Raw genomic sequence first — 23,512 nt, 5'->3', positions numbered from 1 at the left:
TATAAAAGGGCCACTATTATGGCAAGTCTTTTCCTTGCGGTCAGCTCATTTGGTGGAGAATAACACGGCTATATATTGGATGAGGGTACTCCGAGCTACACTTGTGGTTCGGAGTAATTAGTGAGGGAAAGCTAGTACATCACATGGCAACCATGTGGCCATTTGTAAAGTACTTTTGGTAATATATCTTCTATTACTAAAGAGAGAGAGAGAGAGAGAGTGTGTGTCACTACCCTCAGAAAGGTTCAAGCATCTTCCACTTGCACGTCCCTCGCCATCATGCAGATCTACATGTGGCACCTTGGGGGGAGGGCAATTTTCAAATTTCTTATACCTTCAAAAATTTCTGTTGATAAAAAATAGAGCTGATTTGTGTGCCAGCTCATCTGCCACGTGGCAAGTGGCTGCGCCATGGTGGCACTCTGGCAACTTTTATTTGCCCTGCGTCGTCTCTCAAGGGAAGAACACAGTTGGTGAGAGATGGGGTACCTGGGAACAGCCTTTCTTAACATCTCACCCTACGCCTTCTCGGCCATCGGGATTGCCATCGCAATCGGTGTCTCTGTTCTGGGCGCCTCATGGTACGCATCAAATCCTCACTTCAATCCTCCGTTAACAGGCCAAATCGAAAATACCCTCTCTTTCTTGGCCTGTAGAAACCAGCTGGCCCATTGATTTCAACGGCTGTGCCTGCTTGGGAATCCTGCGCTTTGTCTTTCATGCTCGGTATTTGCATGCTGCAAGCATTAAACGTACATGTTTCAAAGATGTGGTGTAGTCAGAGTACTTCTGATGCATCGATACATGGATGTCACATGGATTGGGGGCTTCTGATGTATGCTTTTTCTGTGAACAGGGGGATCTACATCACAGGCAGTAGCTTGATTGGAGCAGCCATCAAAGCTCCAAGGATCACTTCAAAAAACCTCATAAGGTGATCACATTGTTTTGGTAACAAAAAAGAATATTTGGTACAAAACATAAAGCCTTTTGAATTTCGTCTCATTTCATTGTGATTTTGACCAGGCTGATAGTTAGACCTTAAAAAAATTATACTGCAGGATGTGAGAAATGGTGGGAAGGGAAGCCTTTCTAGTAGATATAGGTGGTTAGGTACGTGTTCATGTGCCACGTATGAAACGTCCCATCCAATTGAAACATCCCATTGACACATCCAATCAACACCGTAACTCTTTACCCAACCATGGAGGGCAAAAAGGGCAAAAGCTCGCCCCTGAGAATGGGAAACAGGTCCAACTTGTTCCATATCCTTAGCTTGTACTTTGCATGTCTAACAAGAGTCACTCTAGAAACTCTGAAATTTTGCATTAATCATAACGGAGTCTAGCTTGCCTTAATTCTTTCTCTATCCCTTTTCACATGGTGTTAACCAACTAAACCTTCTGTCTGCTAACAGACTATGAGATGTAACATTGCTCCCCCCTAGGAATTTTTCATGTCCTTCTGAATAAAATGTGTGAAATCCTACCAATGTGCGGCCCAGCACTCTCCAGACCCAAACAATTGCTTCCCTCTAAAAAGCATTTATGTCTTGTGAATAAAATATGTAAAGTCATTCTTAATCTCAGCCATTGATTTCCATGTAGAACTCTCTTCCAAATGATCACTTAACGAGATAATGTGTAACAAAGGGGTTCCTTAGAGGTTTTTCTCAATGATCCAGAATCCTTTTTGAACATGTGGAATTAAAGATAGTTCCTCTACTCTACTCCATTCATTCAGAGTACTACGTGGTTTTCCTTATGTAACAACTTCAATCTTATGACATGGAAAATGAGATAAACTTTTTTATTTTATTTGGAAGTTCCAATTCATATGCACCGGCCCTAATTGACAAAGAATAAGAAATGGTGCAAAGTAACGAGTAACAAGGGGCTAACTTAGCAAATCATCTAGTGCTAAAAGTTTTCGAATCTATAGGCACTTGTAATTATACTCTTTCACCCATCTCAAATGTCCAAGAGGTTCTGCCCGGGTTAACATAATGACGTACAGGATGATAGTCAAATGAAAGCTCTTTTCAAGCACATTACCAAAACAAGATCAGAATCTCTAGAAAGTCTCTTTAATTATGAGATGCATGCAAATCAAGCAATCAACCCTAATATAATGTACTAGTTTCCTAACCATGCCATCTTATCTTTTTCTTCGGATCTAGTCCACACTTCAAGGCATCAATTCTTTCTGTGTGCAAGTTGAACCCTGGTATGTTTGAGTTAACAACCTCTTCAACCTCTGGATCCTGTTCGGGACATATAGGTGGAAGTGTGAACTATCTTTTTTCTAGCGCATTGCGTGGGTCTCCCATCACTGTGGGCACTCACCATTAGCCTTGCTCAAGTGTAGAATTTAATCCAATTCAATTGGATTAGTTTACTCATAAGTATCTATTTTCTAAAGGAAATCTTTAAAAGTAATATGTGATTAAAAATTGAGAAATGCCCCCTGGCTTTTATTCAGCTGAAAAGCTTCTTTGTATGATTCAAGAATTTTTGGATAAGATTGCATGAACTTCTCATCTACCCACCTTGCATCTGTTGTGGAAAGACCTTTGAACTTCAACAAATACTTGTGAGTCACAAACCACTTCTAGTGGTCCTTTCTTTGTGAAGTAGTAGTTGTTTTGGTTTTAATATTTGTTCTGTAACATGCGGAAGCTTCGGGGGAGATCGGTAACTTCAATGCTCAGAAAAACAGCACACTTGTCGCAACGAAATTAATGCACAAAACTGAATGTAGATGTGCAGAAAAATAGAGAGAGAGAGAGGGAGAAGAGGACACAGTATTGGGTCCCGAATACCCTCTCTAGGGCTCCCACCACGGATGGTGTATTTGCTTTTATTAGAATGATGCAAAACTGAAATAAAAGATTGAACCTGAACCTTCTTGGCTGAGGAGAAATCCTTTGCCCTTGACCTTCAATCCTTCACCCCTTCTGCGTTAGCTTATCCTTGGCTGTCCTGGCCCCTTGATCAGCTTCAACACTTGGTGAAATATGAGATGTTTGGAACTGAATTATGCAATGGGTATTTATACCCATCACTGATGCTAGTTGGCTGGATTAAAACTAGTCGGCTGTCTAAAAATGCCTCACGACTTGTAAAATCAGCATTTAATGCTAAAAACTGGTGTGCATCACTTATATGGGTGCTGGCCACCATGCATGTAAGTTTCTGGCTGCTGGGCAGCCTGTGTGGGCTGCCCCACACCTGACCTACAATCCTCTAGGGGCTGTGTACCCTGTCGGCTGCCTGTCTAGGAGCCCTAGGGTTGTCCTACAGTCCTTCCATGGCCATCCCATGGCTGGTGGGCACAGCCAAGGCCTTCCTGGCCCCTATGGGGGTGGTTCTACACCTCCCCCATGCCCATATATCTGTCCTTGGGGTAGCCCTATGGGCTGGCCCCTTTCGTATATGCAAACCCTAATTGTCTACACAGTGCTCTGGCATCCAGTATCATACCAGATACACAGAACCATTGACATCATTTGAGAGGGAGACTCACAGCGCGGACTGGCACTGTTTCATGTGTAGGACAATGCACACCTGACCTTGGACGATTGGAGTGGGACCTTGGTTGACTCGTCCGGGACTGGGCTCACATGGGACCAGTTTTCCACCCCAGGTCTTGCATCTTCTGTATAGATATGTCTACGTGGCATTCAAGTGCGGGATGCACATGACATCCTCTTTTGCTTAACTTGACGGAAGCTGCATAGCCTCCAAATAATCCGTCAATAACGTCGGATAGTCGTCGAAAAACTCTTTGTCAATCCATACCGCTTCGTAGGTCCCTCGGTCCTGAAACTTTGTGAGGAACTGTCTTTGTCTTCGGCCTGAGCCATGCTTGAAGCGGTGCAAAAGGATCTGTTCTGGAATCATAACTTCAGCTTCATCAATGATATCTGGTTCCGCCTTGTTTTTAACTTCTGAAGGAATCGGACCTGCATATGACGTGGAACACATCGTGCGCATAGTCCAACTCGGAGGTAGCTTCAACTTCATTGAAACCTCGTTAATCTTTCTCTGGATGGGAAAAGGTCCAAAGCTCCTGAAAGACAACTTTGGGCATTGCTTGCCCACCTGTTTGAATCTTTGCTTCATAATCTGAAGATAAACCCAATCACCTTCCGAAAACTTCATATTCCTTCGGTCTTTATTGGCCTGTCGAGTGTAGGCCTCTTGCGCTTTAGCCAACCTGTCCTTTACTGACTCCAAAATCTCCTAGTAGGACTCCGTCAATCTATTCGCTTTAGGCACTGAAGACCAGGTCCTGGTCAATAGCGACTGGAATGGTCTTCCAAACGCTGCCTCATATGGATTCCTGCCAATAGCTGAAGAAAAAGAATCATTCAAAACAGCTTGAGCTAAAGGCAAATATGATTCCCATTTACCTTGCTAATCGTGGACATAACACTTTAGCACATCAAAGGCCAACTGGTTGTAGATTTCTGTCTGGCCGTCTGTTTGTGGGTGAAATGCATTGGAAAAATTCAATTTAGTACCAAAGCTATCAAACAATGGCCTTCAAAAATGACTGGTAAACTTGGCATCTTGGTCTGACACTATGGTCCTAGGAATCTCGCCAATCGGGTACCAATGCCGAATGAACAACTGGGCAATATCCTCGGCGGTCACATTGGCCTTGCATGGAATAAGCATAACAAATTTGCTAAATCTATCAACTAAGCACTGAATATTACGCTTACGCGGATTGGGAGACAGATTCGTGACAAAGTCCATCGAAATATCTTGGAAAGATCTCTCAGAAATTGGCAAGGGCTGTAACAACGCTATCTTCTTTCCACGAGGAGCTTTCACCTTTTGACAAATATCACACTGTTGTATATATGAAAATACATCTCGTCTTATCTTTGGTCAATAATATTGCTGTTCCAATTTCTCTAAGGTCGAATTCATGCCCCTATGACCACCAATAATGGCGTCATGGGCGTCATGGAGAAGAGCTGCCTTGAACGACTTTATGACACATAGTCGGTCTTTGTAGAAAAGCCAACCATCACGTATCAAAAAGTGGCATGGTCTTGTGGTATCCAATGCCTGTTCCCACTGTGTACCAAATTTCTTGGAATCCGCGTACGTGTGCTTCATGTCGTCTAGTCGTGTATCAACAAGGTCGAGTCTAGTGGTTTGAATCAAAGTCACTTGTCCCTTCATGCTCAAAGCATCAGCCACTGGATTGGCCTTTCCTGGAAGGCACTCAATCATACCACTAAATTGTTGGAATATCTGGCTCCAGCGGTGTTGTCGGTCACTCCACTGTGCACTTGGCATTGTCTGAATCTAGCGTAATGCCTGATGGTCAGTGCGAACCTCAAAGTCACGGCCATAAAGAAAATGTTTCCAATGTTTCAAGGCCTGTATTATTGCGAGGAGTTCACGATCGTAGACTGAGTAATTCTTCTCTGTGGGCAGTAACTTACGAGACATGTAAGCTACTGGATGACCATTCTATTGTAATACACCTCCAATTGCGATGTTGCTTGCATCGGCGATCACCTGAAATGGCTCGTCCCACGAGACAAGTACTAAACAAGGCGCTTTTTGATAAAGCCAGCTTGAGGTTCTTGAATGCCTCCAACGCTCGTGGAGTCATTCGAATCCGTTGCCTTCTTGTCTTGACATCCTTTAGTAGATCGGTGAGATCTGCCGAGAGGTCAGAAAACTTGTCTATGTGGTTGGAATATGCCTGGCATATACCCACAAAGGATCTGATGTCATAAGCAGTCTGAGGTACTTCCCAATTGACAATATCGGCCACCTTAGCCGGATCAAGTCGAATGCATTCTACACTTATTATATATCCAAGGTAATGAACCTCGAACAAATAAAATTCCGACTTCTTCTCATTGACGTAGAGCTCGTTGCTTTCCAGCAACTTCAGGACTTTCTCCACATCAATGTCATGCTGCTCAACCGTAGCTGAAAATACTAGTATGTCATCTAGAAATATGAACACACACTTTCCAATCAATTCCCGGAACACACGCATCATCATGCGATTGAATGTGGCTGGGGTGTTCGTCAAGCCAAAAGGCATGACCACAAATTCATAGCGGGCCCGTTCTGTACGGAAGGCTGTCTTGGGGATGTTTCCCTCCACAATCCGCACCTGGTGGTACCTACTCTTTAAATCGAGTTTCGAGAACACCTTAGCCCCATTTAGCCTCTCAAGAATATAATCTATTCGAGGCATCGTGAATCTACTCTTGATAGTCAGCTTATTGAGTGCATGATAATCGACACACAAATAAGAAGACCCATCTTTCTTCTTGACAAACAGGATCGGAGCTGCAAATGGTGACACGCTGGGGCGGATGAAGCTAGATTGCAATAATTCTTGGAGTTGGCGGTCCAACTCCAATTCCATTGCCTTGGAAAGGCGATATGGAAACTTGCTCGAGGGTTCTGAGCCTGGGAGGAGATCGATCTTGTGGTCCTCCGGTCTGGACGGGGGGGAGCTGGGGAGGGAGATTGTGTTAGAAGTCATCTCCTATCCAGTTTTATACACCAGGGCCTTTGTTGTGGGTGTGCTCGCCCTTATGAGGTGTTTTCCCATTTTTCCCCCCTCTCCGTATTTTTCCCCTATTTTTTTCCATTTTTCTGAGGCTTGGGAGGGCTGCCAGAGGGTGCCAAGAGCAGTACAGTGCTGGCCGACTGGATGTTTATCAGTCGTGGGCACTCTTGCTGCTGGCCGACTGGTTTTGATCAGTTTTGGGCACCAGATTGCTGGCCGACTGCATTTATGCAGTCGTGGACCTTTTTATCAGTCGTGGGCTTTTCCTTATGCTGGCCGACTGCCCTCTAGGGAGGTATATATAGGTCCCCAGCCCCCATACCTCATTTGTATCATCTCGGGATCTTCTTGTGTATATAGAGCAGAGTTACACGCCTACATCTCTCTCTCTCGTGCTGTTTTTCTGCCTGCGTTTTTGCTCTTGTGTTCCCAGATTTGGTCATCATCTCCGCTGCATATTTTGACATGGTATCAGAGCCCTAGGCTCTAGATAGGTCTTGGGATTTGTGTGAGCAAGAGGGGGACTGTTTTGTGGCTGATTGGTGGACTGTTTTGGGCTGATCGGGAAGAGGAGAAGCAAGAGGAAGGCGGGCTGATTTGCTGGACAGCCACTTGCAGGTATCAGTTCTTCTTTGTTCCCACCCACCCACCCTTTTCAGAGTACATCCCCGCTATGGCAGATCTGTTTGAGATGGCCGAGAGACATGTGAAGATCCCGACACTCCCCACGTTCCCGGTGGACCGTCAGTTGGACGGGAGCAACTACGGCATATGGAAGGTGATGATGGAATCCGTTTTGGAGTCTTACGATCTCGCCGATTTCGTCGTTGTTGGTGTTCCACAGCCGGAAGTAGAGGAAGGGGAGTTACCGTCAATCCGAAAGGACCGGGAGGCCCAGACACAGATGTGGGATCGTGTCAACGCCAGGGTCCGTTCGTTTATCTTTCTCAACTGCACACCACAGGTAATCAATCATGTAAAGCACATGACGCTGGCCAGAGGTATATGGCAGCATTTGGCCTCACTTTACAATAGGGTATAGTCCATGAAGAGGATTTCCTTGGAAGTACAGATGCGGGTTATGAGCCCTGCAAAGTCGTCGACGATGCGGGAGCATATTAACAAGCTGCAGGCTCTTCAGCAGGAAGTTCTCCAAGCTGGGAAGGAGATATCGTCAGAGGACATGGCCATAACGTTGCTGTCACATTTGCCCTCTTCGTACTCAGCATTTTACTCGTCTTTGATTACCAGTGGCAGGCTCAGCACCATCACGTGGGAGGAGCTTGTGCCCATGGTCCTGGACCAGGAGGAACGATTCACGAACCCTCCTCAAGGTGGAGGTTCGGAGGCCTTTACTGGCCAACGGTCGAAAGGCCGTAACTCGGGCAAAGGGAAGGCTTCATTGGAGAAGTCTTCTGAGAAGAAGTCCGACGCTGACCGCGAGAAGCTGAAGGCAGAGAGGACCTGTAATGATTGTGGCGAGAAAGGCCACTACTGGAGGCAGTGTCCCAAGCGGAAGACCGAGAAGAGTGAAGACTCCTCAGCAATCATGAAGACTCCGGCTTTTGTGCACCTGGAGGTGATGGACACCGATGTTTCATTTTCTTCAGGCAGGGAGGAGATTGGAGGACTCTCCGCAACGGATACTCGGGAGTGGATTCTCGATAGTGGTGCTTCCAGGCACATGACTCCTTCCCGTTCCGGTTTACAGGATCTCTGCAGGCTTTCTGGTCATATTCTTACGGGGGATACGTCCACTATCCCAGTTCACAGTGAGGGCAGGATGGAGATAGTTCCCGATGGCAGAGGGGGGAAGCATTCCTCCCAGGTGTTGTATGTTCCGGCACTTGGTTTTCATCTGTTGTCAGTGCATCAGGTTTGCAAGACTGGTGTACGGGTGGAGTTTGATGAGCATTTTGTTGCTCTCCGGGACAAAGCAACAGGCCAAGTGGTTTGGGAAGGCGGAGTGGAGAATGGAGTTTACAGGCTTTCAGCACTCTCTCTCCCAGGTCCTCAGGATTGTGATGAGTGGCAGTCTGGTAATGGCTACTCAAGTGTGGATACGCTGCAGGTGCGGGCTTTCCGAGACCAGGTGGTGGATAGCTTGCCAGTAGATGGCAGCAGTTGGCAGGAACTTTCCAGTACTGAGGTTGGTAGTTCTTGTGTTCGTGAGTCAGAGGAAGCTGAACAGGTCACTTATGCTCTGATGTCTTGTCGTGTTCGGGACATAGAACTTCCAGTAGTTGAGGATGTTCTTTCCACGGGGACCTTTCGGAAAGCCAGGCAGGTGGCAGGTGCTTACTTGCAGAAGGAGGTGGTTTCTCCAGGCTTTGTGGTTCCGGATTCAGAGGGGGTGGTTGACAGGTTTCATCAGGTTTCCAGGACTTGTTTGTGCACCGTAATAGGTGTTGATCCTTGTGAGCAGTGTGATGTCTCTGTGACTCAGAAGCTGTATGGTTCATTGATCTGGTTGATGGACACCGGATTGGACGGGAGCTTCCTGATGAGGCAGTTGAGCTCTTGGTTGCAGATGTCTCTTTGTGAGGCAGGATTGCGTTTCCTGTGGTTTCTGCAGCATGCGAAGGATCATGGACTCTTGTACACAGGAGGGGGATTGTTGGATGGAGTCCAACTCCGCGGATGGAGTGACTCAGTTTGGGGAGGAGATCCGGACACGAGGGGATCTACTTCAGGCCCAGGAGCAGTTTTACGAAGCAGCAGGAGGAGGTTACATTGCAGGTTTGGGCTTCCATTGGAGGAACCCATGGTCATCCAGAGGCACTTTGTTCGTGAACAGATCGTTGCTGATGACATCTTGCTAGAGTTCTGTTCGACGGAGGACAGTATGGTGGACCTCTTCACGAAGTCGCTCTTAGGATTTGCTCAGGCGGCACCCCAGCTCCCAGTGGTTGGTTTCACAGCCAGGAGCTGAGAGGGGGTGTTAGAAGTCATCTCCTGTCCAGTTTTATACACTAGGGCCTTTGTTGTGGGTGTGCCCGCCCTTATGAGGTGTTTTCCCATTTTTCCCCACTCCGTATTTTTCCCCTATTTTTTCCCATTTTTCTGAGGCTTGGGAGGGCTGCCAGAGGGTTCCAAGAGCAGTACAGTGCTGGCCGACTGGATGTTTATCAGTCGTGGGCACTCTTGCTGCTGGCCGACTGGTTTTGATCAGTTTTGGGCACCAGATTGCTGGCCGACTGCATTTATGCAGTCGTGGACCTTTTTATCAGTCGTGGGCTTTTCCTTATGCTGGCCGACTGCCCTCTAGGGAGGTATATATAGGCCCCCAGCCCCCATACCTCATTTGTATCATATCTCGGGATCTTCTTGTGTATATAGAGCAGAGTTACACGCCTACATCTCTCTCTCTCTTGTGCTGTTTTTCTGCCTGCGTTTTTGCTCGTGTTCCCAGATTTGGTCATCATCTCCGCTGCATATTCTGACAAATTGTTGCGAAGAAAAATCTTCTGGAACTTTTCATGGAGAGCCAAATACTTCTCAAAAGCAATGGCCATCGTTTGGGCAGTCTGGATGTATATCATCGTACAATGTGCACCTTTCTTGATTGCTCGTTTAGTCTGCAACAAGTGTCTTCTGAGCAGAAAGTTCAGAATTCCTGGCTCACACTTAATGGTTACTGGGGCAGTTGACACATTCCGATTAATTTGGAAAGTGTGCTTGTCCCACTCGACATCAGGAAGGAACTTGTGAAACCACTGAATGCCCAATATTATGTCTGCCCCTCCTACAAGAGGGCAACCATAAAATCACGCACAAATTCTGTGTCCTGAATAACTAATTTAGCACCTAGAGCTTCATACTTGACTCTCGTTGTCATGCCTGTGCTAAAACCCTCAACTTGCTTGTCCACCGAAGTCAGGGAGAAACGGGCACACCGAGCGGTCTGTTCTATGTCCACATCCTCTATGTTGCCGCTGTCAAACAAGACAACGACTCTCTGACCACCTATGTAGCCAAAGGTCTTGAGCAATTCGATGCGCTCATACTCCTGGTCATGGGTGCCCTTCTGCTTATCTTCGAGCTCTCGGCTAGTGATTGCTCCAACGGAAGCATTGGGATTTAGGGAACTAGGGGTAGCCACTGGGGTCTGTGTGGGAGCTGGGCTTACCACGGAAACTGTGGAGACTGAGGCGGTGGTCTTTGGAGTGGTAGTCTTCTTAGGACACTCCCGACAAGTGTGTCCCTTTGTATGACAAAAGAAACACCTACCCTCCTTGTAGTGAGCAATCTCCTTAGCAACTTGCCACCCGTCTTACCTGCCTCCGCTTTTTGGTCCGTCCTGGGGAAGATCCCGTTTGGTTTTGGCCTTACCGCCTCGGGAGGAGCCGGCTGGGAAGTCTTGGGCTTGCCACCATTGTGTTTCATTTCAGCACTCTACGCAAGCGAGAGTGCGTCTTTGAAGGTGGCTGGCCTAAACATACGCATCTCCCATTGGATTTGCGTGTCAAGGCCATACAAAAATTGCCCTTTCTTGTCCGTATCAGATAAGCCTAATTGCAAACATAAGGTCGAAATTCTATTGGCAAACTGAAGGATTGGTTGCGCATTCTGACGCCCTCCCTTGAACTCGTCTTCAAGTCGCTCAAGGTAATGGGGCGGTAGAAACTGTTGCTTAAGGTTTCGGACAAACTCATCCCGAACATAAGCTGCCATACCTAATCTGGTGTGGGCATGAGCCCACTGGGTCCACCAAGGAATCGCCTCACCTTCCAAGTACCAACTGGCTAAGATCACTCTGTCAGTATCATTCTTTCTAACTGCGGCAAAGTAAGCTTCAAACTGATGCAACCATGAATAAAGAGTTGTGGGGTCGAGTTTACCATTATACTTACTGAAATTCGTTTTCTTGGGAAAATGATTCGAGGAAGCTGCTGGTGTCAATCTTGCGTCCAAAGCCGCAAGGTAACGCTCATGTTTCACGCGTCGCATGGCTTCGTCTTCGCATTGTCGGATCTCCAATGCACACGTCTGCAACTCAAGCATCGAACTCGACTGTGGTCGTGACCCGCCGAAAGGGTCCCTGTGTAGAGGATCTGGAATCTGGGATATGGAAGGAGAGGGAAGAGGAGATGGAAAACGTGGTGCTGGAGAACGGGTGCGCTCTTCCGGAGACAGTATCTGCGCCTTCTGCTCTTCCAACTTGGTACTCTGGTCTGCAATTGCTTGCATCATCTGTTGGAACATCTTTGTAACACTCATGCCTGATGCCCTAGCTGGGCTTCCTGGTGCACTTTGGTCCTAAGGTTCTTGGTCTCTCTCATCGTCGAAGCTCGCCATAGCAGGAAAATGCACTTCCTTTTCGGAGCGCAATCTAACCATCCACACTGTGTGTGGGAGACTTCCGGAGGCTGAAAACCAACCGTCCTTCGAGGGACAGAGTCACTCCGAAAGGGGTGGTCCACCGGAGTCTGAAAACCAAACACAGGAGCGAGAAAAAATTTCTGGTTTCTTGCTGAATCTTTACACTTGAAGTAGGATCTGATACCATTGTAACATGCGGAAGCTTTGGGGGGGATCGGTAACTTCAATGCTCAGAAAAACAGCACACTTGTCGCGATGAAATTAACGCACAAAACTGAATGTAGATGTGCAGAAAAATAGAGAGAGAGAGAGGGAGACGAGGACACAGTATTGGGTCCTGAATACCCTCTGTAGGGCCCCCACCACGGATGGTGTATATGCTTTTATTAGAATGATGCAAAACTGAAATAAAAGATTGCTTATCCTTGGCTGTCATGGCCCCTTGATCAGCTTCAGCACTTGGTGAAATATGAGATGATTGGAACTGAATTATGCAATGGGTATTTATACCCCTCACTGATGCTAGTCGGCTGGATTAAAACTAGTCGGCTGTCTAAAAATGCCTCACTCCCTGTAAAATCAGCATTTAATGCTAAAAACTGCTGTGCATCACTTATATGGGTGCTGGCCACCATGCGCATAAGTTTCTGGCTGCTGGGCAGCCTGTGTGGGCTGCCCCACACCTGGCCTACAGTCCTCTAGGGTCTGTGTGCCCTGTTGGCTCCCTGTCCAGGAGCCCTAGGGTTGTCCTACAGCCCTTCCATGGCCATCCCATGGCTGGTGGGCACAACCAAGGCCTTCCTGGCCCCTATGGGGGTGGTTCTACGCCCATATATCTGTCCCTGGGGTAGCCCTATGGCTGGCCCCTTTCGTATATGCAAACCCTAACTTTCTACACAGTGGTCTGGCATCCAGTATCACACCAGATACACAGAACCACTAACATCATTCTAGAGGGAGACTCACAGCTTGGACTGGCACTGTTTCATGTGCAGGACAACGCACACCTGACCTTGGACACACGTGTAGGACAATGCACACCTGACTTCGGACGACTGGAGTGGGACCCTGGTTGACTCGTCCTGGACTGGGCTCACATGGGACCAGTTTTCCACCCCAAGTCCTGCACCTTCTGTACAGATATGTCTACATGGCATCCAAGTGCGGGATGATGCACTTGACATGTTCGTTTTCTTCAATCAAATGTGGATCCTCCATGGTAGGTTCCTCTGGTTCTGGTCCCACATAAGGCTTCAATAGGTTTACATGAAAAGCATTATGGAATTTCCAATGTAGTTCAAGTCTATATGAATTTTCATTGATTTGATCTGCTACTTTGAATGGTTCATAGTATCTGTTGGCTAGATTTGGAAAAATAGAAGGCTGTCCAAAACCCTAATCAGTAGCAAATATCTTGTCTTTGGTGTGAACAAAGGGTGGAAGATTGACCCTTCCCTGCATGATTTCATTTGGAGCTTTCCTTGTAGATGATTGCACTGTGTTCTTGTAGGCAAATTGTAGCAAAGGAAGATACCTTTCCCATTGTATTTTGTGTTTATTGACATAAGCCTTGAACATATCCAAGAGTGTAAGATTCACCACTTCGGTTCGACCATCTGTTTGAGGATGGAAAGAAGAGAGAACTTAAGGGTTGTTTGTCACGTGCACTGGGGTACACAGTGACACATTGGCATGATCATCATCAATGCAAACATTTGTACATAATAGTACCTTTTTATAGGAATATTTATCGTATGCCGTGACCCCATTGTGAGCCCTCAATCATGCACAAGCTATGTAGGCTAGTCTCTGAGCCATAGAGGTCAGTTGAGAGTTAGTCCTCTTAACCCACTTGGATAATTCGCCATCTTCCGTGTTCATTCGCGATTGGAGCTCGTGAAGCCCTCCAAAACAAGGTTTGCCTACATGTGGATTGTTTTGGAGAGACTACATGCCGTTCGTAGTGAGCTTCAACGCACGGTGGTATCCCAAGAGTCGGAAGAATGGGATGATCATGTAAGCCCCGAGGCTTATGTGGTGCAACGCAAGTGCTTGGATCCTTCTTTTTGGGATGATGCACGGGCCGTCGTAGTTGCGATGACTCCATTGTACCGAGTACTTCGCATGTCTGACATGGAGGGATCCACTTTGGGCCTTCTCACACATTTCATGAGAAATGCAATTGAGGAGCTTCAAGCTTGCACGAAACTTGATGCAAGAAGGTTAGTAAGTTATTCCTCCCTCATGTACTCTTGTGTACATAGTACTCGTAAGTTTGATTTTAAATTTTTCTATGTATAATGTGGCATATGCTTTAATAGGCTTGATGAGACCAAGACCATTGTGGAGAGGAGGTGGCAATGGACTATTCATGGTATGGCCGCATTCCTCCATCCTCTCTACAAAACAAGGGAACTCTTCTCGGATCAAGAGATCCGGTCCAATGCAGACGTCTATATGCGTCGTGTGCTTGATGACGAAGCACAAATCAAGATGGACGAGAAGCTCATTGCCTACAACAACTTGACCGGGCAATTGTACACTCATTCTACTTCTAGAAGAAGAGAGGTGATGGTGAAGCCACTCTCATGGTGGGAGACATATGGCTATTCCATCCCATCTCTACAAGCTTTTGCCATGAGGATCCTTGCCCAGGTGATGGTCATTTGCTATTGCCTCTTCTAATTCTATTTACTCATATTATTAAAATTTAATTTTTTGCTCTTAGGATTGCTCTACGGGTGCATGCGAGAGGAATTGGAGTGCATACTCCCTCGTGCACACGAAGATTAGGAACAAGCTTAGCACATCCCAGTTAGAGCGCCTCGTATATTGCCGCGCTAACTTACGGATGGTACGAAATTTTCAAGAGCTTCACATCCCGAAGCAAGTAGACATCTCGATTCTCTAATAATCAAAATTTATAATTTTAATGCTTTCTATTTAGTCTCGACTATTTTGTATCCTAGAAGTTACAACCAACTCACTGCAGAGAACCTTATGAGCATTCAACCAAGGCAAGAGACACCGGAAGATGCCATCTATGCTGAGCTCCATAGAGAGCCACAGGAGACAGATATGCGCGTCATCCGTACTTGAGGTCGTGAGCGCCTTGTTGCTAGTGGTTCGCATTTCACCACCACGAGCAGAGGAGGCATTAGTGTAGCGAGTCGAGGTTGTCAGATTATACAGGGGGGAGCTCGACCACCCATCCAAGCATATCGGCGACGGGGCTCTTCTAGCTCTTCTACTTATGCTGCAGATGATCACTTGGTCAGGATGGAGCCCTTTGTTGAAAATACAAGTGAATAGGGTGTGTGCGGGAACAAGCCCTTGGTTAGAGGCTGTAAAAGAGGATGTGTAAATGTGAAAGAACCTGTGAAAAGGTGAGAAGAATCTACTGGGAGAGAATAAAGGGTAGCATGAGAAGATTTAGGAAGTGTGGAGATATTCTGGGAAAAGTGAAGAGATGGAGAGATTCTGGGAAAAGTGAAGAGATGGAGAGAATTAAGCAAAAGAGGTGGAGATATTCTGGGAGAGGTGGAGTGAATCAAGGAGAAATCAGTGGGATTTGATGCTTGGATGTAAACTCTATAAATTGAGGCATTGGCCTAATGAGAATTTGCTGGTTATTGATTATCCATGCCTACATTAAGCTATTTGTTAATTATTCACTAATCACGTCTTAATTATTTGCTAATCACTTTGTTAATGATGTTGATTCTAGTGTTTGATCCACCATAGCTCATCACATTGCTCTAATTCCAACATGGTATCAGAGCCATGCCTAGAATCCATCAGGTTTATGAGTCCATTATCTAATTAATTAGGATTAGTAGATAATTAGAAATTAATCAAAATTTTAGTTAGTTTTCAACTAGCCTTTGTATCCCCAGCCAGTGGAGGAGCTCTAGCTCCTTGCACACATCAAATTAGGCCCATTGCTTCTAGCCCAACATAGCCAACTTGGTGGTGCTCCAGTTGAATCAGCGCAGCAAACCGCCCACGTAAGCGCCGGATTTTCGCAAATTAAGGAGCGCCGTTTTTTCTGAGCAATTTGCAGATCTTGACTTCATCAAATCAAATCAGCCTAATTCCTCATAGCTCTAGGGGTTTTCAAGCATGCTCTACAAGCTGGTGAAGTCAGAATTCAATTTGATCAAGTCTACAGTGAGATCCAAGCTCTTCATCAAATCTGCAGGTGACTTTGGTAAAACAGAGATTAAGCTTTCAATATTTGGTCAAATCTTGTGTTTCTTGGCTTAATTCTCTACTAGACTCATTGCTATTGATGGCCTTGAAAGCATTTGAGCTCATTTGAAGTCTAAGGCACCAGATCTGGACTTCCCGCATACTCTGTTTTTTGCACACAAAACAGTGGATTAATTTGTTAATCAGTGATTAATCAGTACTAATCACTGTATTTTGGTACAATTGAGGGTTCAAATTAACCATTAGGTATCTGATACAGATCCCTATAACTTCAGATTGCAATTCGGAGTTGGTTTGATACTCCAACCATTCCGTACAAATTGGTTACCCTTGATTTAATGTAATTTCTGAGAAAATTGTGTTGATAAATTTGTGATAATCATCATTTTGCATTTAACCCTTGGTTAATGCCTGTAAATCTCACTCAAATTCAAGATTATTCACAGCCAGAGTTGCATTTGGGAATGTGCATAAGAATGAATGCTATACGCATTATGTATTGGGCACATTGCATCAGTGTAAAAATGGGATCAGACACTGTCCTTATCCAGAATAAGGCAAGAGGTAAGACCTCCCGCATAAATTTGGGTTTGCATTACATAATGACACAAGATAAACATCAAAAACCCAAAGGAACTATCAGCAAAACATTTGAACATGTTGCTTACATGGAGCAAGAAGACCTGACGGACAAGCTCATGGCCCCAGCCATGAAAGAAGAAGAATATCTCTTTCCAAGAAGAAGATCCACACCAAGAAGATCTAGAGGAAGCATTGAAGGAAGACATGGACACGAGGAGAGAAGCTGCCATAAGAAGAGAAGCTGCCACAAGAAGACTGAAAGAAGAGACGGACGCGTGGAGAGAAGCTGCCACGACAAGAAGACTGAAGACAAGAGAAGATGTGAGGCTCCAAAGAGTGAGGAGCCATGTGAAAATCTCTGAGAGAGAGAGAGAGAGAGAGAGAGAGAGAGAGAGAGAGAGACCCCATAACCCAATGTAACCTGCCCCAAACCTCTGAGCCACCGATGATGTAGGCCATGTAGACTATCAAGTAAGGAGGGAAACTTGGTATAGGGTCCAGGTGTGCTAGAGAGTATTCACTTGAGGGGAGGTGTTGAAAATACAAGTGAATAGAGTGTGTGCGGGAACAAGTCCTTGGTTAGAGGCTGTAAAAGAGGATGTGTAAATGTGAAAGAACTTGTGAAAAGGTGAGAAGAATCTACTGGGAGAGAATAAAGGGTAGCATGAGAAGATTTAGGAAGTGTGGAGATATTCTGGGAAAAGTGAAGAGGTGGAGAGAATCAACCAAAAGAGGAGGAGATATTCTGGGAGAGGTGGAGTGAATCAAGGAGAAATCAGTGGGATTTGATGCTTGGATATAAACTCTATAAATTGAGGCATTGGTCTAATGAGAATTTGCTGGTTATTGACTATCCATGCCTACATTAAGCTATTTGTTAATTATTCACTAATCACGTCTTAATTATTTGCTAATCACTTTGTTAATGATGTTGATTCTAGTGTTTGATCCACCATAGCTCATCACATTGCTCTAATTTCAACACCCTTGTGGATGTAGATGCTCGGAGCCCCGAGTATGATGATGATGGCAATCCCATCTCCGATGGGGATTTTCATTTAGAATCTAGTGAGGAGCCTTCTCCTAGTAGTGATGAGTCTAATGCCTCAAGTGAGGCTGCTAGTGGTAGATTCGATAGTTTAGATTCTGGAGTCTGAGACTCTGAGTGAATCTTTATGATGATCATTGATGATGGCATGTAATATGTATGAATCTTTTTGATATATGCATTCTTAATGTATTGTCTTTGACTCTTTTGAGTGTTCAATCATTCTTAATTTTTGTAAAATTAAATGGTGATATCATCTAGACTCGTCACGACTCACTCTATACTCTAGACTCTACCGTCTAAGGTCTTGAAAGTTGACTCTAGTCTCTCTCTCTCTCTCTCTCTCTCTCTCTCTCTCATAATCTATCTATCTATCACTATCTATGTGATATATATATATATATATCTATCATGATTCATTGTGTATGTATGTATGTATGTATATATATAAGAGACGCCTCTAACATGCCTCTAACGTCTCGAAAAAATACGAGTCTTTCGAGGCGCGTACCATACCCGCCTTGTACCAAACACCTCTGACGCCTCTAACAACCTTGGTTCTAAGCTATGTATGAATGCTGAAAATGAATGAATGAATGCGGGTTACCTTCACCGAAGTGCTGTAGCAAAACGATGATGATATGTATGCTGAAAACTGCTTCTATGCAGAAAACGCAAGGTCTCCTGATGGGCTGAATGCTGTGTACTGATGCGTTTTGTTGATGAAGGCTGAATGCACATGCGTTGATGCTCCTAGCTGCCAAAGGATGAAATGCTGGCTGAAAACGCTGAGGTTGAAGTGCTCTAGATGCTGAATGGTCAATCGTTGATGCTCCTTAGGCTGAAGGCCCCAACGCTTGATGTTTGATTGCTGAAGTATGATACGATTCCATGAAGGGTGCAAAAGCAAACCTATTTATATCAGAGCTAGGGCTGGTCGGTTGTAGCTAATTTGCTACATGACTTGTCCATGATGATAAATGGTATTAAATGCTGGTCGGTTGTAGCTAATTTGCTACACGACTTGTCCATGATGATAAATGGTATTAAATCCTGGAAATTATGAAAAAAATGCTAGATAAATGCTAATAAATATCCTAAAAATACTAGATGCTATTTCAAGGCTTCTGCAATGGTCTATATGCAATGGAAAGATGGTGATGTGGCACTGCAGTTGTTGGAGGCGCTCTGAAATCAGTGGGTAGCGATGAAAAACTCCATAATTTGGTTCATAGATGATGATGAAGAAGATAATCTCCACGCTTGAACGAAGATGGCAACGCGATGAAGAGGTTCTTCTTCAACTTGATGCTCAAGAGAGGCTCATGCTTCTTTTATACTTGGGGAAGCCTTGCTTTTTGCCAAAAAGTAATGCTTTTACTTTGCTTTTGTCTTTTTATTAAATATTATTAATAATAGCCAAAGTTCTTGATTTGTGCTTTTACAACTTCAGGGCCTTGCTTTTTGGCCCTAGAGCTGCTTTTTGAGAAAGCGGCTTTTAGCTTTTTGGTCCGGCTTAGTCTCCTCTTTTCAATGGTGCCCTTGGCTCGTGGTCAAGTCTGTTTGACTTTTTGCTTTTTCCTATTTTTTGACCAAGAATGGTGCTTTTTCTTAATTAATTCTTATGGACCCTGTCCCCATGTCTTCTTCCACCTGTCTGGTGTCCGGGCATGGATTTCATTATGTGAAATAGATCTAGGAGGGCCAAATAGTTACAGTCCTAACAAGAAGGGAGAGAAGGAAGCTCTTTGCCCTTATCCACGCGTGTGGCGATTTCATACATGTAGACATCAAGGCTGGTCGTCAACTTTCAAGCATCCTAGTACCGACAAGGCAACCTGACTATTCACAAGCACTCTACAAGGCTGGTCGCCTTGTAGAGTGCTTGTGAATAGTCAGGCTCGTAATTAAGGCTGGTCGCCTTAATTACGAGCGTTATTGTACAAACTCTACCTAGGGTGAAGCTACGCTTTGATGCCAATGTCACATTAGTGACACAACGGAAAGGCTTAAATATAGATTAGCAGTAAGCACATGAGAGATTAATGCTAATCAAAACTGAGCAAGACACGATGGAGGAGAGAGAGACCTAATCTACTATATATTGCAAAACATGCTATATTTACAATGATGAACTTGGATCTTGACTTAGATCATGGTCATGCATACCTTTCTATTGATGCATATATATGATAACTTGTTGATTCACAACTTTGTGGTGATCTCCAGATGGTTGCATATGGGAGGTGAGGATTGCATTCTAACCAGTGATATACCAACACTTTTGTGTGCAAGAATGAGATGTGAGAAATCCAAAAAATGAACTCTAAAATGCCCTTTTATAGGGTTTCATGCTAAGGACCCCCCATCAACCCCCCCCTACCGGTGTATTTGCTTGTTTGTAGCCGAGGGGGTTGGGGTGGGTTGATATGCTATGCAAGTGTTCACAAGCAGGTACGCTTTTGTAGTTTTTTTTTCTTATTGAAAAATTATAGGCGGGGGGGATCGCGCAAGTATGGCTCAATTTTCAACATTAACCAAAAGCTGATAAAAAACATGTTTCTACTAAGGAAATGTTTTGTATGTGAGAAATCCAAAAAATGAACTGTAAAATGCCCTTTTATAGGGTTTCATGCTAAGGACCCCCCATCCCCTCCCTCCCCCCCCTCTCGTAACTGGTATATTTGCTTGTTTGCAGTCGAGGGGGCTAGGGTGGGCTGATGTGCTACGCAAGTGTTCGCAAGCAAGTATGCTTTTGTACTTTTTTTTTCTTATTGAAAAATTGTAGGTATGGGGGATCGTGCAAATATGGCTTGATTTTCAACGTTAACCAAAAGGTGATAAGAAACACGTTTCTACTAAGGAAACGTTTTGTAACTCATAGTCACCAGAAACGGGAAACATGAACGGAAACGGCACCGCCCGGAAACGGAAATGGAAACTGGTAGGAAACAAAAACGGGTAGGAAACGGGACATATACTTGATTAATTAAATTACTGAACCAAAATTAGTAATTACAAAATTTGCATAAAAGAGCACACATTTAGAGCAAGAAGAGAAAGAACACCTCAAGATCAAGTCAATTGCCTATTAAATTTAGAACACGAAGTACAATGCAAATACATCGGTCAAGTTTGGAACTCATGAGTAGACTCAAACTTGCGAGAGATGTACATCATGTCGTTGGAGCCGCAATCCCCTGCTTCGCTAGAACTAGCAATGTTAAAAAATATATATATATTTTTTGCCACGTGGCACTTCCTACTCTGGGACCTCACCAAGAAACGACATTTCTCATATGTGGAACAACCGCTCTCTGTGACAAGCTAGGCAGCAGGCTGGATTGCCGTTTCGGCTCGTTTTTGAGTTCGCAGACAGCGGGTGGAATGGCGTTTCCCCGTTTCAGGGGGCCATTTTCCCCGTTTCTTGTGACTATGGTTTTGTTTCCTACATATGGTAGGAAATGCATTTCCTTGTTACTATGGACCTTGCCCACATGATCCATACATAGTCCCAATATTAATATGCCCTGCATGTTTTGAGAAGTTAGGGGTTTGTGACAAGTGGAGCAAAAGTGCATGATTTTTTCCCGATGCTCCAAGTTAAGTAGGAGGGATGTCACATTTCCAACGTAGAAAACATTTCATTTTCTAGAGGAGGAGGAAACACGTTTCCTTGCTTCCATGGGCCGTGCCCACATGATCCATACACATGCCCATGATTAATATGCCCTCCATGTTCCGAGAAGTTAGGGGTTCGTGACAAGTGGAGCAAAAGTGCATGATTTTTCTCTTTGCTCCAAGCTTAGCAGGAGGGATGTCACGTTTCCAATGTAGGAAACGTTTGGTTTTCTAGAGAAGGTAGGAAACGCGGGCCGTGCCCACATACACATGCCCAGGATTAATATGCTCTGCATGTTCCGAGAAATTATTTGTCCCAGTGCTCCAAGTTTAGTAGAAAGGTATGTCACGTGCATCACCCATGTTATGTGCATGGCATCATGGACATGCTGAACCTCTGATTTGGCAACATGTTTTAGGCATAATAAGGTGTTGGACAACAGGCTGACAGCTGTTAAAACCCAACGACCAGCATCAGTTAGGACTATATCACACCATGTCAGGCTACACCAGCCATACATGTATGTTATGTCAGGCTCCACATGCCACACATGAACGATAGAATAAATAGAAGCTATAAGGAATTTTGTGACAGTATTCAAGGGCCAGGATAGCCAAGGGAATTCCCAAGCAAAGGTGAACATGAAGGTCAAGAGTCGGGCATCTCAGGCTGCAGATTTACAGCGAGGTTGTGCCTACAGATTTGAGTCTTTTTCTCAAATTCAAGCGAATACACTAGTCCTTGGTGGGGGCCCTGCAGAGGGTATTTGGGACCCAATTAGGCGTACCATGTCTTATTGTGCTTCTTGTCTCTCTCCCTCTCTCTTGCATTCTATCTCAGCTATATTGTGCAAATCGTCAGGAACCAAGGTGTGGATATTCGTTATCTAAAGTTTAATCCTGTCTGTAAGCTTTTGCATGTTACAGACGGGGGTTTCACACAAATAGGGGTTCACACACATGAGGGGACACACACACACATGAGACTCTGAATCCCAACACAAACAGCAAAGGTTTTTCTCATTTTTTACTCAACTCTTTTGGCAGCATTATATTTTGTGAAGCTGTTGCAATCTATGGAGTCATTGTTGCAATTATTCTCCAAACGAGGTTGCAGTCTGTAGAGCAGGCATACACGGCAGATTCCATGCGAGGAGGATACGCAATTTTTGCTTCTGGAATCATTGTTGGCTTTGCCAATTTGGCTTGCGGGTATGCTTCTCTGATCTGGGTATTGCTTCTGCAATTGAACTGGATGCCTAATTAATAGTGAGAGCTTAGCAATTCAATCTTTGATTCTGTTGCATGGTATTCACTTACAGATGAGCCTGATTTCTTTGTGGTCTTTGATTAGGATCTGCGTGGGTATCATTGGGAGCAGCTGTGCCCTGTCTGATGCTCAAAACTCCTCCCTTTTTGTGAAGATTTTGGTGATAGAGATCTTTGGGAGTGCGTTGGGTCTCTTTGGTGTGATTGTTAGCATTATAATGTCATCTCAAGTGACATGGACAACATCCTCATGAAAAAGTATGATTTAGCCCATGTTGCAAGTGAGAAAGTTCCATTGTAAAATATCTTATTGTTTCAACAAGATTAGTAGTCCTCTTGTAATGGATGTGTTCTAACATCTAGTAATTCAGGAAAATGATTATGCATGTTTAGGGGTAGTTATAAAATGCCTCTAATCTGTGCTTCTTCATGTTTACCATCCTCTTTTCCTTTTCCCTTTCTCCACCTATATTCACAAGTTGGCTCAATTTCTGTTGCTTTATATCGCATCCTCTGCAAGTGATTAGATGTAATATATTGCCTGTAATTGGATGTAAGACGCTTTCCCCTTTTCCCTTGGTCTCCCGATTGCAAGGATTGTCACAATCCTGAAACGTGTGCACATAAAATCTTAATCCATACATAACATCATGCCATAACATATAGGCATTTGACAATACATAAACATGCTTTGAAATCCTCTGAAACAATAATATGAAAGACAACCCCTAGACAGAGTGTTCCAGTACAAGAGAACCGGGTGTCAGAGAGTAAACACTCTATAGGATGGCACCATAATACATCCAAAATATTATGAAAACAAGAAAAGCAATTGCTTGAAGCCTCGATCTCAGCCTTCCAAAAGTTCTTCGGGCACAACCATACTCTAGTACGTGATCA

General features: G+C 44.7%; 1 protein-coding gene across 1 annotated transcript; it reads left to right on the top strand.

The window, feature by feature from the left end:
* The first annotated feature begins 426 nt into the window (after positions 1–426).
* LOC147616795 (V-type proton ATPase subunit c''2-like) lies at positions 427–23,184 on the top strand. Its single transcript, XM_086777850.1, has 4 exons — positions 427–581; positions 857–934; positions 22,391–22,555; positions 22,698–23,184. Exons 1-4 carry the CDS (start codon positions 481–483, stop codon positions 22,864–22,866), a joined length of 513 nt encoding a protein of 170 aa, XP_086633976.1. The 5' UTR covers positions 427–480; the 3' UTR covers positions 22,867–23,184.
* The last annotated feature ends 328 nt before the right edge of the window (positions 23,185–23,512 follow it).

Source organism: Cibotium barometz, chromosome 38 (assembly GCF_041138505.1).
Source record: "Cibotium barometz isolate CiBa-2024 chromosome 38, ASM4113850v1, whole genome shotgun sequence".
Taxonomy (NCBI): domain Eukaryota; kingdom Viridiplantae; phylum Streptophyta; class Polypodiopsida; order Cyatheales; family Cibotiaceae; genus Cibotium; species Cibotium barometz.
The sequence above is the reverse complement of the archived record's forward strand: the minus strand, read 5'-3'. Positions and strand labels throughout refer to the sequence as shown.

Coding starts and splice junctions, on each gene's coding strand:
- LOC147616795 (XM_086777850.1), top strand. CDS start 481: ATGGGGTACCTGGGAACAGCCTTTCTTAACATCTCACCCTACGCCTTC. Junction 935..22,390: donor ACTTCAAAAAACCTCATAAG/GTGATCACATTG, acceptor CTCTTTTGGCAG/CATTATATTTTGTGAAGCTG. Junction 22,556..22,697: donor TTTGCCAATTTGGCTTGCGG/GTATGCTTCTCT, acceptor GTCTTTGATTAG/GATCTGCGTGGGTATCATTG.